Below are 17,493 nucleotides of genomic sequence, written 5' to 3' on the forward strand. Positions count from 1 at the left end.
TTAACCATAGGACATTTTTATTACATTATGTTTATAAAGCACGAATGAGAAATCAGTGTTGCAACCAATGAAAGCTGGAAAAATATCCACATTTAAACAAAATCTAATTTTAGCCAGAGCGTCTGATCCAAACTCTATCCCAGCACTCAGCAAGGGTGGAACTGAGTGGAATGAGACTTTCATGTGTAATGACCTAAAAAGCAAAAGCAAGTAGAGCTACTACTTAGGCAGAAGAGAACAAAAAAAACCTTTTAATGCTGGTATCTGCATGCTCTGCATTATAAAATCCTATCAAAATTGTGCTTCAGAACAGTACTTATCACATTTTTAAATTGTTGTTTTTCATTGGTAATTAAATGTTTCCATGACACATGGCAAAAATTATAGCTGCTTAGTGTTGTGAAGCAACACTTCAAAATGGTGTGCGAACAACTGTGAACATAAAATAGCTCTTACTGAGACAGTCCTTCAGCGGCTTAACTGTCACATTTTACTTCATCTGTAGCCTCTGGATGGAGTGAGTGTTTAAAAGATTTTTTCTTTTAAAAAGAAAACGAATACTGCCATGCACCCTTTGAAAATCAGGAATGTGGAAACAAATTATTTCCTATACACATGGCTGATTCTTTATGCAGCACCATCCTCTCAACAGAGCTCGGGGCAAACCATGTGCATGGTGTTGCACTGATATAGCCAAAGATCTGATCAGTACAAAAATCCTTGCAGAAATCAGTGCTGAAATAACCTTGAATTTGTTAGATGAAGCAGTAAATGGTGCCCAATTCAATTTGTTTCAAATGAACAAAATGCCTCAAGTACCTAATGTTACATTACCTATCTCAGGCTATGTAGTTCTTATTCTTTAAAAGCTCAACCAACGCAGCACTAAACTAATATTGACAGAAAGTTGCTGGTTTGATTCCTGGTATGTGCTGAGTTAGCTGCTTTCAGTCAGGGAAGCAATGCTCCAAATGGCCTCAGTGACCCTGAGCTACAGAGATTGAATTCCAATATCCAGTAACTTCTTCCAGAAAGTTTTGAGGCATTGATGTCTACATGACTGTATGCGTGCGCGTGTGTGCGCGCGTGCGCGTTGGGGGGTGGGGGGAACTAATCAAAACTCTGTTCTTTTAAGAAAATCATACTTTCTTATATAGGTTATCAGATGATGTTTCCTAACTCCATTCACATAAAATCTTATTATGAGCTATTCCCTGGAGCCAGAGAGATCAAGACCCCCAAGCTCCAGTATTATTTTGGCCTGTGTGTCTGACAAACAATAAAGCAGTTCTAAACCATAGTACATCAGGAAGGTAATATAGGTAGACTAAGAGTGATGTAAAGCAGCAGCAATTCTTTCAAGGAATGAGCAAGACTTGCCCTTGGTAGATAATTTACCACCTTTCCTTAGTTACATATCAAAGCAGTACAAGAATTGGCAGTGAAACTGAAGAACTTTAGTTTGAGGGTTCTTAGGCCAATATGAAGCAAAGTGTTTTACTACCTTCAGTTGTCAAGATGAGGCAATAATTTGATGTAAATATATGCATAGTGCTTCAGATCACAGCCATGTAGAAGGCTTAAACAAAGCCTTTTCACTGTGCAGATCGAACAAACATTTAACTTTCTCTGATCAGTCCTTTCCACCACTCCCCTCATCCAAGAGGGGGGCAGAAAAACCTCTTAATCTCAGGTCAGTGTTGGGTTTACTTTGAAACATGTTTCAGAAGAAAAACATCTTACTGCATTGCTGTAACTATGTCTACTTCTAAGGTTAGTGAGCTGTACACATTCAATATAAGACGTTTGTGAAATTATGGAAACAAAACATGAAGGAAAAGAGAATGTGAAAGTGGTGTGTGTACTAAATAGGAAAGAAATTCTAGACATAATAGATCTACAAACGTGACTGAAACGGATCAGTTTCAACACCAATTAGAGTGATGTACAGTAAACACATGATCACATTCATTTAAAGCACAAGATGTGAGCCCCTTTTAACTTTGGAAATATTTCATCAAAGGAGCTACAGTACTTTCGGAAACAAGCCCTTCATTGATATCTTTGCATCACAGAGCATCAAGATGCTTGTTCTTGTATAGCTGATCAGTACCTACATTAAGGCTGCTCGTGATGTCAAGCCACAGGACACTGATCACGTCATTTGCATCGACATTTAACCACTTTTGTTTCTCCTGTTGTTTCACGTTTCTCTCTGTTACGCAGTTGCCTCTCATGATGACTGAGGATATGAATGTTCATGCAGCAGTCTTTTCCATAGCTATCCTTCCAGTCAATGACAAAAGGCCACCATTTTAAGATAGTTAGCAAGGTACCAAAGGGAGAGAATAGGAAGATTTTTTCCCACAATTCCTTGGATGTGGAATGGTTGAGGTGGTTAAGGCAGGATCCATAACCATGTTCATCTCCAAATCAAGGAGGAATGGTACTGGAAATAATAATAACCCTTGCATTTGATATAGCACCTTATCACATCTTCGGGATGTCTCAAAGCGCATCACAGAATATACTCTAAAGTGAATTGACTCTATATTTTGTGGACAAAACACGGCAGCCAATTGCGCATAGCAGTATCCTACAATCATGGATTTAGTGACCAATTCATTATTTTTTTTTGAAGGAATTATTATCCCGGAAAAACGATCCACCAATCGACTAACAACTAGGTAGCACAGTAGGTTTCCTACTTACTGCTAGGTAAACAGAGGCGTGTGGAGTAAAGAAACTTGCCCAACATTTCGCCCCACCAGGAATCAAACCCAGGTCTCTCGCTTGCGAGGCGAGTGCTCTAACCAATGAGCTACAGGATAAGTTAGGAGAAAAGATATTAACAAAGAGTTGGTATCACTATCATACTGTCCTTTGGTTTTGCATGCAAATTTAATCCAGTTCAGACAAAGAATCAAAGATTCATCTCTGGGCAACGTTACAACTGAAAGATATTGGTAGTTGAAATCCAGTTTCTGCTGATTAACTGACACAACTGATTTTTTTCAGTCAGTTGGGTGTCTGACACATGCGGAAATCCATAACCATGTTTAAGAGTATCCAAACCAAACAGAGTTCCATGCATCCCCACCTATACGGGGAAATTCCAGAGATGATTTGCTGGAATGGAATGCACATTCTCTCCCTGCTTACCTAATTTCAGAAAGTATCAGGCACAGCTTAGCAAAAGCCAAGGCTTGGGGACCCTAGAGTGTGCATTGGTACTGCTGGAGTCTAACCAGCTAAAACCACATAGTTTGCCATTGCTGGGTTAATCAGAGCTGAGTGGGATGATTCCCTGCCCCTAGTGACTGGTCTGCCCTTCCAGGTCCTGCCGATGAGTTAGGCTGTCGTCAGCACTGGCCTGGAATACTACGGACCCAGACTACTCAGGAACTGAACTGGACTACCGAGACCGCCAGAGAGAGGGATAGTCACTTGTTGATCATTTGACATCCGGCATGCGTGGGTTTGAGCCTTCACTTGATGGATGGCAGACAGATGACACAACTGACATTCTAGGCCACAATGAATACCGCAAAGTACAATCATCATTTTGCCCACAAAATATACAGTCAATTCACTTTAGAGAATATTCTGTGATTTGAGAAGTCTCCAAGATGTGAAAAGGCGCTATATCAAATTCAATTATTATTATTGCATAATTTATTAAAAGTATACTATATAAACTCAAAACTGTTTATTATTATAATTAACTGGAAATTTTTACCAGGAGACCCTTCCAAGTGTGCACAGTTGAATTATTTATGCCCTATTTCATACTGTGCTAGAATTGATGTTATACAATATAATTCATCCTGCATAAACACGCCTGACTCCTCAAAATGTCAAAACTAACCTTGTCACATCTATCATGTGACCATGCTGATCTTTACATTTGTAGCACTTTGGCTGAAACAGCAGCATTTACAGACAATTTTGTTCCAGAAGCTAGTTTTTCCAGGGTTGATTCCACTTCTAAAATGTAACATGGGAAGGGCAAATAACTGGTATTTTTAATGTCATGGAAAAAGGAGATTATATTACTTGGATAAAATAAACAAAGTAAATGGAGGCAATTGAAACATGGTACCCAGAGTTTACAATTCTTAAACAAAATTAAGTATTAAGCATTTAAATGGGGCTTATTACAACATCAAAAAAGCTATTTCTGACAGTTATTCTGCAACTATAATATGAATATTTCTGCAGTAGTGAATGATCTGAAAACTTAGCAAGTCAGGCCAGAAACATTGACATGTCCCAGGACATGCCAGCAGTCTAAGAGTTAATAGCAAATACATTTTCTTGCAATAACAGAAGGATTGTAAAAAATAAGATTTACCTCTCTTTTTCCAGCTCTTCTAAATAGCCAGTGCCTTCTCGGCCTCCATTGACAAAACCTCTTCTTGGAACTGAACTCCCTGGAACAGGGCTACATTCTCCTGAACGACCAGACACGGATCCCTCTCGGCTTCCATATGAGTGCAGTGACATCTTAGTCCTTAATTTTATTGCAGGAGAATTCGCACTGTCCAAGTTCAATTCTGAAAGTTAAGCAACATATATTTTAATAGTCACCATTTGTAAAATTAAATTTGCATTTTTTTAAAATGTAAAATGACATACTTTTTAAAAAATTCAAGAATGATACATCAACGTGGACTTATGGAAAGAATGTGAAAAACAATAATTCAGAAAGTCTCAAGGCCGTAGTAATGTTTTGCACCAGTGAATCAAATCTAGTGTATCTATCCATTTTGTATATTGCTCATCACCGGTAGGAAATTATTCTGGATAAACAAACTACACTATACTTATGTTTCTTCGTCTTCTCATCTCTGGATGTGAGTGAGGGAATTTATTATTTGATTTATAAACAGTCACCTGATGTTGTGAGCAACAATATATCAGATTGTTTTAATATAACACATATAATGTATGTCAGTAAATCAATCCACTACAGTTTACCTGCAGCGCTGTTAACAAAAACAACATTTATATAACGCGCTTTACACAGCATAGCATCTCAGAGTGCTGACCCCAATAATGGAAATGATTTAGCCACAACAACAAATTGCATTTACAATTGCATCCCCAAATTGCATTTTGGGACAGTCATTTTGGACGTCCCAAAATTGAGGATTTGCACCCAAGCTGGGGATTGGATTGAGGGTGGGATAGAGAAAAGTTGAATGAAAGTAAGGTCAAAGAGAAAGGTCTTGAGACTGGCGTTGAAGGAGGCGAGGGAAGGGGCAAGATGGAGATGGAGTGGAGGGAGAATGAGGATGTTGAACACAATCCTCTGGTGAATGGGGAGCCAGTGGAGCCGGGCGAGGATGGGGTGATAGGCTCTCGGAGCTTGAAGCAGGAGATGACATAAACTGTAGAGTTCTGTATGGTCTGCAGCTCGTGGAGGAAGCAGTTGGGATATCTGATGAGCAGAGAGTTTGCGTATTCTAGCCTGGACATTATAAAAGGATAAGGATCTCAGCGGCCTGAGAGAGAGGTAGTAGCAGGAGCAGGCAACGTTGTGGAGATGGCAAAATCTGAATAGTTAAAGAGCATAAATGCGTGTTTTAAAGGACAGATGAGAGTTGAACAAGACATTGAAGTTCCGGATTTGCTCCGTAAGGTAGAGTGCGCACCCATGTAGATTAATGCTGTACAAAATACTGCAGATGCTGGAAATCTGAAACAAAAACAGAAGTCGCTGGGAACACTCAGCAGGTCAGGCAGCTTCTATGGAGAAAGGAAAGCGAGTCAATGTTTCGAGTCCATGACCCTTCGTCAGAACGGGTCGTAGGCTCAAAATGTTCTGACGAAGGGTCGTGGACACGAAACGTTGACCCACTTTCCTTTCTCCATAGATGCTGCCCGACCTGCTGAGCGTCCTCTAGATTAAATAGAGAATAGTCCTAAATAGAGAAGGCGCTGAGGGGAATCAAGCAAAAGAGCCTCTGTATGGAGAAAGTTAGCTCTCAACCAGCACTTTATGTCTGATAGGCATTTGGTCAGAACAAAAGTGGTCTTGGAATTGTGGGTGGAGGCTGAGAGATGGAGCTGGTTGTCATCTGCATAAATTTGTAAGTTAACCCAATGCCTGCAGATAACATCGCCAAATGGGAGCATGTAGATATTAAAGAATAGAGAACCGAGGATAGAGTCCTGAGAATGTTGCACGTGATGTTGCGGAGGCAGGAGAAGTGGAGAAATGAAGATAGGTAAGAATGATACCAGGAAACGACAGAACTGTGAAGGTGGAGCTGAGAGGAAAGGTGGTGGAGAAGGATAGAAAGGCTGACAGATAATCCAGAAAGGGTGGCTTTTACTTCAGGTTAATTTAAACCAAGTCTGAAATTCCTATGTCACCTTTTAATTTAGTGGGCAGTCTTTCCAGAAAACCTTATTAAACCAATTTGTTTGGGAGTCAGTATATCACTAGTGCAAGAAGTTTGGTGGAATCTTATTTTATTAACAACATAGCATTATTGAATACCCTGCAACGCAACTACCTATAACTATCAATAATTTTACCATCAAAGAGGAAAATAATCTTGTATTATAATCACCACACAACAGATCAACCAACAAAAAGCACCTCTTAAATCTGTATTTTGAATATCAGCTGCTCTCTCACAATACAGAGTACAGCTCAATAAACCGGAGCTCGATATCGTACATGGAATATAATTCACTAACAAAGTTTGTTGACCAAAATGACCATATACAGTTCCAACAACCTGCTTGTTAGCTATAAAAACAATGAATTAAAATAATTCCTAACAAACACTTAACAATTCCGACAGTAGATATGTCCCTAATTAAAATCGTATTTTCATAAGCTCAGCTTCTGAACTCATTCCTTAAATGTTACAATCCCCTTATGCAATTTTTCTGTTCCCAATATTGTACACTGACCCACTGCATGATCTAAATAGATGAACTAATAAAGGAATACAGCCAAGATAGACAATGATAGAATCAAAATAAATAATGCAATGAACAGCATTATTCATTATTCATTCATTAGAGAACAGCAACCTCTAATGAGAAACTTTCTTCAGCTTTCTTTTTGCAATATTGACTGCACTGTAGACCGTTAACTACAAGGAGCGTTATCTGCACTGCACTTAATCTGATAGAAATAACATCAGAAGCACCCTATCACGAATTTGAGACATCTTAAAAGCGCTTCACAGAATACACTGTAAAGCAAATTGACTGTATTATATATATATATATACACACACACACATTATTTTCAGCAGGTACATTGCCAACACATGAAATGTCAAGACCATCAATGTAGAAAATGGAAATATTACATTGCTACAGGTTTATATCCTGAGGTTGGTGTCCAGGCATATTTTTATGGGACAGGGAGTATTGGTAGCATTTACTCAATTTCTAAATCGTGATATACAAACCTAGAAATGGCAGATATGGATATTCTAAGTCCTATGCACTGGATCAGTGTTGGCTAACCTTTATGGCCAATAAAATAAATATTTCTTGATTGAATATTTCTTGATTTATAGCATAAATCTATGCTATTTTGTTATTTCTAGGATATTTGGGGCATTCAGTAGTGCACAAATGCACTAGATATTCTGAGTCAAGATGGTTTAACTGGCAGCCCACGGATGCCATCTGGCCTGGGGGACGATTTCATTCAGATTGTGAACCGTTTTCAACTCCATTGCCCGATTAGTAAATACAGTTCCCAAGCTAATCAGGACACGGTCACTGGGGGCTCAGGCACAAGAGTGGCTGATCAGGATAAAATATTGCTTATGCTGCCCATGGAATTTCTCAAATCCAGCATCTGGCCCTCAGCAGCCAATAGGTTGGACCAGCCTGTTCTACATAATCAATATCCCTTCTTGAGCATTCATATTGCTTTACTGACAAGAGAAAAATTCAGAAAACCCAAATTCATTCCAGTGTCAACATTTTACTCTTTTGCTGCTGTTTTCATACAACGCACAAATTATAAGTCACATGTTACACATTTCATTTATAAATCTATGTTTGTTTCAAAAGTTGATACTATGCTGGGATATGACTTTTATGGCTGGCCAACAATTTTTTTTCTTGATTGAATATTTCTTGATTGATGCCATATTCAATCAAGGAAAAACCGAAAACACACTCTTGACCTACCTAGACTAGTGTGAATGTTCAGGAGGTGCTTCTAGACAGCCCCATGGGCTACAAGGTGGCCACCACTTGTTTAAATATTAATGACAATGGTCTCTAGCTAAAATTTGCACAGGTAAAGAAATTACACCACAGCTGTATAGTGGTAAAGTGCTGGTTTGTGTGTTGGACTACAACTCTGCCTGCAGCCAGGAAATACAAAGAGGTGATTTTAATATATATACATTTATAATATATATACATATATATTTAATATAATGTATATATTATATACATAGATTTAAAAATATGTTGCAATGACATGGGTGAACTATTGAGAGTACCAGTCAATGAAATTAAGAACATTAAGCATAAATCCCTTCTACTTTTGCAGATAAATATCACTATAAATAGGGCATTAAATAAACCGAAAGCCTGATTTACAAAAATAGAGGATTACAACCAATTAGTGGAACAGTCCTTCTGTTGTCCTTCGTACATTCATGATGTGCTTAGTACAATATCAAAGGACACTTGGGATCTTATTCAAAGGATACTTATGATTTCAAATAAAAGGCCTGTATTTTATCAAGCGGACAACAACATTCAGTTATATAGCCCTCGCCAAACAGGAAAATGCCACAACATGCTTCAGAGTCACTGCCAAAGTAGGGTGGGAACTGACCAAGGGCACAAAACTAGGTTTTTAGAAAGGTTTTGAGAGTAGAGAGTGATGAAAGGAAAGATTTAGCGTTCCAGGGAGCAGGGCAAAATGGCTGAAAGCCCCACACCAATGGCTGAACTCAGTGTGTGAAATTCTTATCCATTCAAGTTTGATTTTTTCAACACCCTCCAAAAGTGTATGTATGCCTTACTAGTTCATTCTTCCAGATTGTCCAGAATTCCACAGACCATGTCTTTTCCACGCCAGGCTCCACAAGCTCATCATCTCTCTCCATTCTTACCAGGCTTCTCTGGCTCACTATTCCCTTGTAAACTGACATTAAAATCCTTGATCTAATCCTCAAATGCCTCCACACCCTCACAATGTGCAGAATTTGGTATGGGTAAGGATGTAGGCAGCAGAGCTTTGAATGAGCTAGACCTTTTTTGATGGTGGTCGAGACACCAGCGAGGAGTGCTTTTGAGAAATCAGTGAGAGGGAAGAATGATAGTGAATTAGACAGTATACAAGGTAAAAGAAGTAGAGGGAAATTGTCTTAAGTCAGAGGGAATTGTGAAGAGAACAATTGTGAGTGAATGCGATTGTAGGATGTAAGAATTATAGGACAGGAGAGAACGAGTGTTACTCACAAAGTAGATAAAGGGAACATCCAAAGTGTGAATTACTGAGTGTGAAAGAGGAAAGAGTGAGTATGAATGAAGGCAAAAATAGGAAACTGCAAGTAAGCATGAAACAGCATGCAAGAAATAGAGAAAAAAGAAACTGACGAAAGATTAACAGGAGAGAATCAGAGGAAAGCAGAAGGAAAGTGTGAGGCAGGCACACACACAGAGAGAACAGACACACACGTAAAAACCAAACCCAAAGTATCCAGGATTGAGACAAAGAGGGAGACAGAGGCAGGAAATGATTGAGAGAAAGACAGAAAGAGACATGGAGACAAACAGGAGACAGGCTTGTGACTCAATCACAAACCTAATTATACTTCCTCTCACTGACAACAGCTTGGTAGCATGGACCATTAATGTAAACTCTCCTCCCTAATGTCCATCTTGGGATGGGACACTTTATTTGTTTTCTTATAATTCTGCTTCAGAATAGTAAAATAATTAGTTATAATTTTCCAACTACTTATCCCTCAATAAATGTAGTGATCAATACATGTGTTAACTCTTCTATTGGAATCACACTGCCACATAAACATCAACCGTCAGGATCTGCAACCAAAGGCTAAAACCAAAATGGATTAAAAAGTACCTTCATGAATTTCAGAGCATATATTCCCAAAAACAATAGGTGTCCTGGAGCAATTTCAAGACTTTCACCTGGGGATTCAGGAAACTTCACTCTTGGTGTTTCCATCAATGAACCCCTCAATAAAATCATAGTCTTATATATCAGCTCCCAGTTATTTATTATAACTGTAATATATGTATTATACCCCATGTTAAACACCAGTTATTAGTCTGTACCGGTGACATCACAATGTCTCAGTCTTCAATGTAATTTCAGTGCTGACTGTGGCCCTCAGGACCACGGCTTTCATTTTACCAAAACTATGATGCATTTAAAAATGTAATGAGGATAATTTACTCTCATGCTTCAGATAACTTTCTTAAATCACTCCAGCTTCTATTTTCTGTCATTTTTGGTATCGTCTCAACTCTCAGAATAAATAACAAGATTTTATATTTGATATTTTTAAAATTATTCTCATGACCATGGCATTTTGATCTGGTTTTTAAAATCATCCACCATATGAAAGCAGCAGTTTGGTGTTCGGGGAGGGGGAGGAGGAGAGACAAGTGGTTTTCCCCCTTATCCTTTCTTCTGAAAGCTGAAGACTCATGTGAGGATCATTTTCTAGGAATATTGGCAACCTCATTCTTTTATAAGTGCATTCATGTGGCTGCATGTGAGTTTTCCATCTACTGCCAGGAACAAAGTTCTGCCTGCACAAGTGTAATTTATGTTTGTGATTGAATGCCTGTCCGGTTTGTCTCTATGTCTCTTTGGTCTTTCTCTTGGTCATTTCCTGCCTCTGTCTCAAACCTGGTTACTAATGGGCTTGTTCTCTGGGTACCTGTCACAATGCCTTTCTGGTTCACTCTTCAGGTCTCTCTCTGATTAATCTTTCCTTCTGAGTCTTTTCTCTCTCAATCTCTTGCACACAGTTTCATCTTTACTTGGTCTTTCCCATCTTTCCTTACATTCACACTCATTCTTTCCTCTTTCATACTCAGTCATTCACACTCTAAATATTCACTGTATCCACTTCTGTCATAAAGCTCTTATTTCCAATTAGTATACTCACTCACAATTGTTCTCCTAGCCTCTTCCCTCTTTGGAAGGTTGGGAATCTGTATGAAAATATCACGAGGATCAGGGGAACCCACCTACATTGCATTCAACAATTTCTGAAGGACTTGGACTTAGTGCCTAATAAAGCCTTCATAAAGAAAATGGAAGCTATGGGACTAAATGCGTCAAGTTTTGGATTGTATCGAGAATTTATATTCCAGTTCCAAGATCCATGTAAGGGTTCACAGTAGATCCCCGAGCCTATCCATCTTGAAAAAGCGGAGGGGGTAAGGCAAGGCCCAATATCACCCACCTTATTCAATATATTCAACAATGATATATTAGATGGCTTCAAGGGGGGGAAGAATTGGTGTCTATATTCCAGATATTCCTGACAGAATCTGCTTTTTCTGTTTGCAGACGTTATTGTGCTGCTGGACTCACCTGGAAATCTTAGGCGCTGCACTCACTCAGTCGCCTTGAACAGTGGAACAGTGGAACACGATTGGTGCCCCCAAATTGGAAATGCGGTTCTGCCCCGCTCAACAGAGGACCCCAGTTCTTGATTTTTATCGAAACTTGGGGTTGGGAGGACAACAACTTTTCCCTGCGCTGGCCTGACGGGACGGCACTGAGAAGAGGCGAATGACAAGACTATTCTTGTCTTTCTTCAAGAATAGCAAGGTCACAATAGGGACAGGGATTTTTCCACTCACCTCCGGTGAACCTTTCAGGCCAAAGCCCTAATGTATAGAATAGTTCCAGCTAAACAAGTGGTGGGAAACCTCTACAGACAGCGCTTTCAATGGCAATTTTTGTGGAATTAGCTAGTTAAACTCCAGCATTACCCCAATGCAAACTCTGGGGTCCAGAAGCCTTGGCTCTTGCTAGCCCTTGCTTATTAACTGTGTTTAGTTGGTTAGAATCGTGACGAATTTCCATATGCATCAGGTACCCAGCTGACCAAACAAAATGACTTGTAAATAAACACTGTACACTATATTTTCAGTTTTAATCCATGTTTTTCTCTATGAATTTTCTCTCATTTTCGTTTTAATAATAATCCTTACATTTTGCAAACATTGGGTATAAATATGACCAAACAGAAGCTATTGAATTGTGCCTCCTAAACTGCATACAATTCAAAGGAAACCCATCTCACCATTAACAAATTTACAAGCAGTCAGAAAGCCCAAACAAAGAACGAACCCTGACCCTGAATTGGACAATTTAGTTAGGCTTCCCACAGGGGACCCTATGTTCCGAACCATCAATCTCTATTCTTTCTGCTTCACCTGACTGACGTTATTGGCAATGTACAAGTAAAGTCCAATAATTCATATTCCACGTTCAAAATCTTTGAGCTCCCTTGAATGCCCAATTTCAACCATTGTAGTTTAAAATCTTTCATTTTGGTGAGTAAATGCAGCTGCTCTATCCCTCTCCCAATTGAGATAACATTCTATCAAATGTCATTGTGAACAGTGGCTCCACTTCTCTGGCACGTAATAATCAACAACCTTTGCTATCTCGAAGAGCCAGTTAATCAACCTATCTTTAGCCTTAATCAGCATGTTGACTGAGTCGATCTCAAAAACTATTCATCACCTCCGCTTACAAACCTAAAACTGTGTTCACTTATCTCTGGATTTTGACTGTTGTGTCATTTTAGTCTTACAAAAAAAACTTTACATAGTTAATTACATAGTTAATGAGAGAATGTATTTGGCACTACAAACCAGCTGACTGGATGGGCTTAGAAAATTCTTTGCTGGCCATTCCTGGATGGAAATGCTGGATATAGTCCACTGATCTTTCCATCTGCACCAGTGAAGCAGCCAGTGTTATTCTCCCCAGTATCATAGGAATTATACTTATCTTTTTCTATCTATTTCCCCCTAGTATAGGAATTATTCAGTCTCATCTTTTTTTTCCAAAGCTGCCTCTTAAATCTGTAACTACCCCACTGTTAACTACCTACTATGTCCTCTCTCCATTCTTATTACTTCAACAACGTTCCTCCTGTCCACACCCTGAATCTCTTCTGGGCAGCTCGATGGCTTCCCTCTTCTCCGACAGGCACCTGTTCCATTATGCTCAGTTGCACAAGCCTCTGGCTGCCACATCCTTTTCCACCAAACCTCCTTATGCCTTCTTGCTGGCCTCCATGCCCCCTGCACCCTCTGTCCTACCAGTAGTGGGCAAGCCGTCAGCCACTTTGCCTCCCCTATCTTTGGAACTCTCTCTAAATTCCTCTGCCTTGCACCCTCCTCATCCACTTTCAAAACCTTTCTGATTCTGACTGTTTCTTCTGCTCTCTTCTTCCTACCCTATTTGGGGCTGCAAATCTATCTCTGATAAGTGCTTTGAACTGTTTAACTATGGGAAAGGAACTATATAAAGTATAAGTTGCGTTGTTAGCCAATTCCAAAGAGTTTAGGTGCAGGTTGGGGACCACAACGTATGCATTAGTAGGAGATTAAACAGCTACAGTATTACAAAATACTGTTACGTTTTCCAATGCTTGTGTACCTAGGTCCATTCAACTAATTTGGGCTTTGGGTTAATAATAATAACCCTTGTATTTGAAATAGCGCTCTTCATGTCTTCCCGACGTCTCAAAGTGCTTCACAGAATGTACTGCAAAGTGAATCAACTGTATATTTTGTGGGAGAAACGCGGCAGCTAACTGCGCACAGCAGCGTCCCACAAACAATCGTGGACTGAGTGACCGAACTATTACCTTTTTTAGAGAATATTATCCCTGGAAAGGCGATCCGCCAATCGACTAACAACCGGATTCCTACTTACTACTAAGTAAATAGAGGAGTGTGGAGTAAAGAAACTTGCCCAACATTTCGCCCTGCTGGGAATGGAACCCAGGTCTCTCGCTTGCGAGGCAAGTGCTCTAACCACTGAGCTACAGGACTCCACAATAAAATGGAGTCACTGAGTGGAATAGGCACTGAGTGGAAGAAACGCTGCCAAAGAGTCAGGATGACTGGTCCATCATCTACAGAGATGAAAGAGAATGCTGATCTCTGTGACTCATGTTTCTCTTCTAATAACCTTGACAAAGAACCTTACTATATTGGTCCATTTTATTCAGACATTATAATGGTGGTTGTTTTTACCCTGACAACATAGAATCATAGAATTATACAGCACAGAAGGAGGCCATTCGTGTCAGCTCTTTGAAAAGAGCTATCCAAATCAATCCCACTCACCCGTCCCCTCCCCATAGCCCTGCAAACTTGTCCTCCCAAAATAATTATCTAGAATATGTAGAAACCAATGTGGAAATAGACATGGGACAGTGAGATTCAAGCAAAAAATGCAAGCATGCAAAAGTAAATGGGCCCAGTAACCTTGTAATCATGCAGATCTCTTTATGCATGGGAGTAAAACAATCAAATACACAGTCACTCCATTTCACAGTAAATCCTGTCCTCCCGATGTGAAAGCCCCTTTCCCAAATTCAAGGAGTATTACTACAATCTATCATTAGAGTTAGAGAGAGAGAGAGAATTAGAGAGAAAAAGAGAAAGAGGAAGAGAGACAGAAACAGGTTGAAAGTTACAAAGATTCAATGTTGGAGAGGAAAGAGAAAGAAAGAAAATGATTAAAAAAAACATATTATTCCTGACCATAAATCCTGATAGAATTGTTTTACTCAGCATTGCAGACAGTTTATATTTGACCAATTGTACGCACGGTTTGTTAATCCACAATCAGGTCAGTCCCAAACAGTACAGATAATTGTCTCATTGCTGCAGTTTTAAAATTTACAATTGTCCAGTATTATAGAAATGTTTAAATTCAGCTTTAATTTGGAAGACAGTTTTCTATTCTTGAGGGGAAATCCAAATTATGACTAAATTGTTCAAAACATTCCACACCATCTTAAATTTAAAGACAGTGGTAAGACCTATAATGAGAGATCATGGGTTATCTACATTTGCAGCTAAAATCATGTTTGCAGTTACACAAAGGTTAAACAAAGCACTGGTACCAACCTACGTCCTTTAGGGCTGTCAAGAAGTGCCCCCCACCCCCAAAACATTTGGATGAGTCTAGGTAAGTCCACGTTCGATCAGTAGTGTGCTTTCAATTTTTTCTTGATTGAATATTTTGATTTATCATATAAATCAAGAAATGTTCAATCAAGAAAATGTATTTTGTTGGCTGACCATAAAAGTTGGCCATCGCTGGTTTCAAGAATTTCACTCACAGCACAAATTTTGTTATTCAACGTGCCAAATTGATCTTCGCAGCCAGCTCTACCATTGTTAAAAATACACAGAATATGGTGCAAAATGCAAACACAAGGAATAACTACGATAGGAAAAAATTCAACAGCAATTTGGATTTAAGAGGCCTTTATTTTAATCAGGGCAGCGTATATCACTGTTTGCTAGCTATCCTTTAGGGTTTCATTGCACAATATTCTTCCCCAAGTTACTTCAAGCTTCTGCAGTTTTATTAATGTGCAGTTTATCCCAGAACATTCGAAGGAAAGAACTTTCAACAGAAAACTGTACAATACAAAAAAACTTCACGTTTGCTATTCAAGTATACTACCAAATGTACTGACTAAAGCAGGACTGAAAAACTAAAACTATGCAAATGCAATAGGGAATTTAGTCTGGATATAGAAAGTAAGACTGAGAATTTATGATTGCTCAGTAATCACACAGCTAATTTGTTTCAAGAATAAACCTAGAAACATCAGTAGGGATTTAGTCAGAAACTGAAACACCAGCCTTTAGTCATTGACGAACAGAAGACATGGGCGTAATGTTAATTACTGTAAGTGGGTACTGCAAGACTTACCTTTCAGCCGTTCCAGCAGATCAATCTGTCCAGCAGAAGCCAAAGCCAGAGCCTCGTCCTCAATGCTACCCTGCAGCTGCTTCAGGACCTCCTGCAGCACGAAGTGAAGCATAATCAGAAAGGCTAGAATCATACTGAAACACGTTGTACAAGAGACACGCTGCACACCACCCAGCAGCTGATAACTGAAAACAACACCGCTGAGAGCATCAGAAATATTTGGTCCTGACCTGTTTCATACGCCATTTCAAATGAAAGGCAAAGAAAGTTAGATGTGGCCTAACTATTCGCACATCTGCAATAGCCCAGCACTTTAACAATGATCTGTCCTCCTTCACTACATATCTGGTGCTCTTTGCATACAAATCTAATATGTGCCTACGTGGCTAGCACTCCTTAGTTCTACAGTAGAAATGCTCAATTGTATTTTAAAACATTTCTATTCCACAAGGTGCCCCCTACAAGTAACAGATCTTCCACAAAAGGCACACCCAGCTGACAGAGGCACTACATTAGCATTGATTTACACAGATTAACAACATGCAAGCCTAAAGAGGAGGAGCTGTCCTGGTCCATTATCTTCCCAGTACATTGGTTAAATAAAGCTGCAATTATACAACATTTTCAGAGTCACCTTGGTAAATGCCAAAAACGCTTTATACTGGTATCGTTCCTCCTCCCACAGGAAAGCATCAGCCAACAAATCCAGAGCACAGGCGCAATGTCTCAGCTTCCCCCTGACTGTTCAACACGCCCTGCACAAACTGGCTGGTGCTAACATGCTTCCTGCAGTATTGACTTACATTCCTAGTCAATTCAACATCAAGGCTTATAACGTAGTTATGACAAGACTTTTCATTACAACAATGCAGGCAATCCTGTACTTTATTTTAGAACTACAGTATATGAAAGAACTCAAATTGCTTTTGAATGACAATGAGTGAGAAACCATGAAATTTGTGAAGCTAATGAAATAGTTACAGCATAGGAATTCCTGACATCATATTTGTGAACCACATCTGGAAAAAAAGTCGATCATTGATGGACCAGACTGCAGTATAGTCTAGTGCTGTTCCCATTCGTGTCCCAAATTTCTTTTGAGATTCTTGATCACCTTGGACTCTGAAATGCTCTACACTGTCCAGCACCTTGGGACGTCCTCCCAACGTGAAAGGAGCTATACAAATGTAATCTTGTTGTTCTCTGTCTACTAGTTAAAATGATGCAAAATCTTCCATAACCCCTATATACTTTCAGCAATTTGCATTTTAAGTAAGTTTACAGAAATGAAAATAACTAGATTATTAAGTGAATATTTATTTTAATGGAATGACCTGCCAGTACAAACCTTATGTAAACTTCTCTTTTTGATACACATATGCAAGCGAAATGGATCAAAGATCCAAACTTATTAAATGGAAAACCTCAAATTAAAGTGTTTTTTTAAATAAAAAAACAGCCACATCTTATGCCACTGCTAGAAATAAAGACAGCACTAAATTTAAAGCTAAAGCAGGCAACAG

At 39.2% G+C, this 17,493-nt stretch overlaps 1 protein-coding gene across 1 annotated transcript in view; it reads right to left on the reverse strand.

The window, feature by feature from the left end:
* The window catches only part of apc (APC regulator of WNT signaling pathway), a 143,534-nt gene that overhangs the window by 33,351 nt on the left and 92,690 nt on the right, over positions 1–17,493 (reverse strand). The window contains 2 exon segments of the mRNA XM_007897403.2: positions 4,355–4,556; positions 15,971–16,061. Coding sequence (XP_007895594.2) covers positions 4,355–4,556; positions 15,971–16,061 — 293 coding nt within the window.

Source organism: Callorhinchus milii, unplaced genomic scaffold, assembly GCF_018977255.1.
Source record: "Callorhinchus milii isolate IMCB2004 unplaced genomic scaffold, IMCB_Cmil_1.0 Scaffold1, whole genome shotgun sequence".
Taxonomy (NCBI): domain Eukaryota; kingdom Metazoa; phylum Chordata; class Chondrichthyes; order Chimaeriformes; family Callorhinchidae; genus Callorhinchus; species Callorhinchus milii.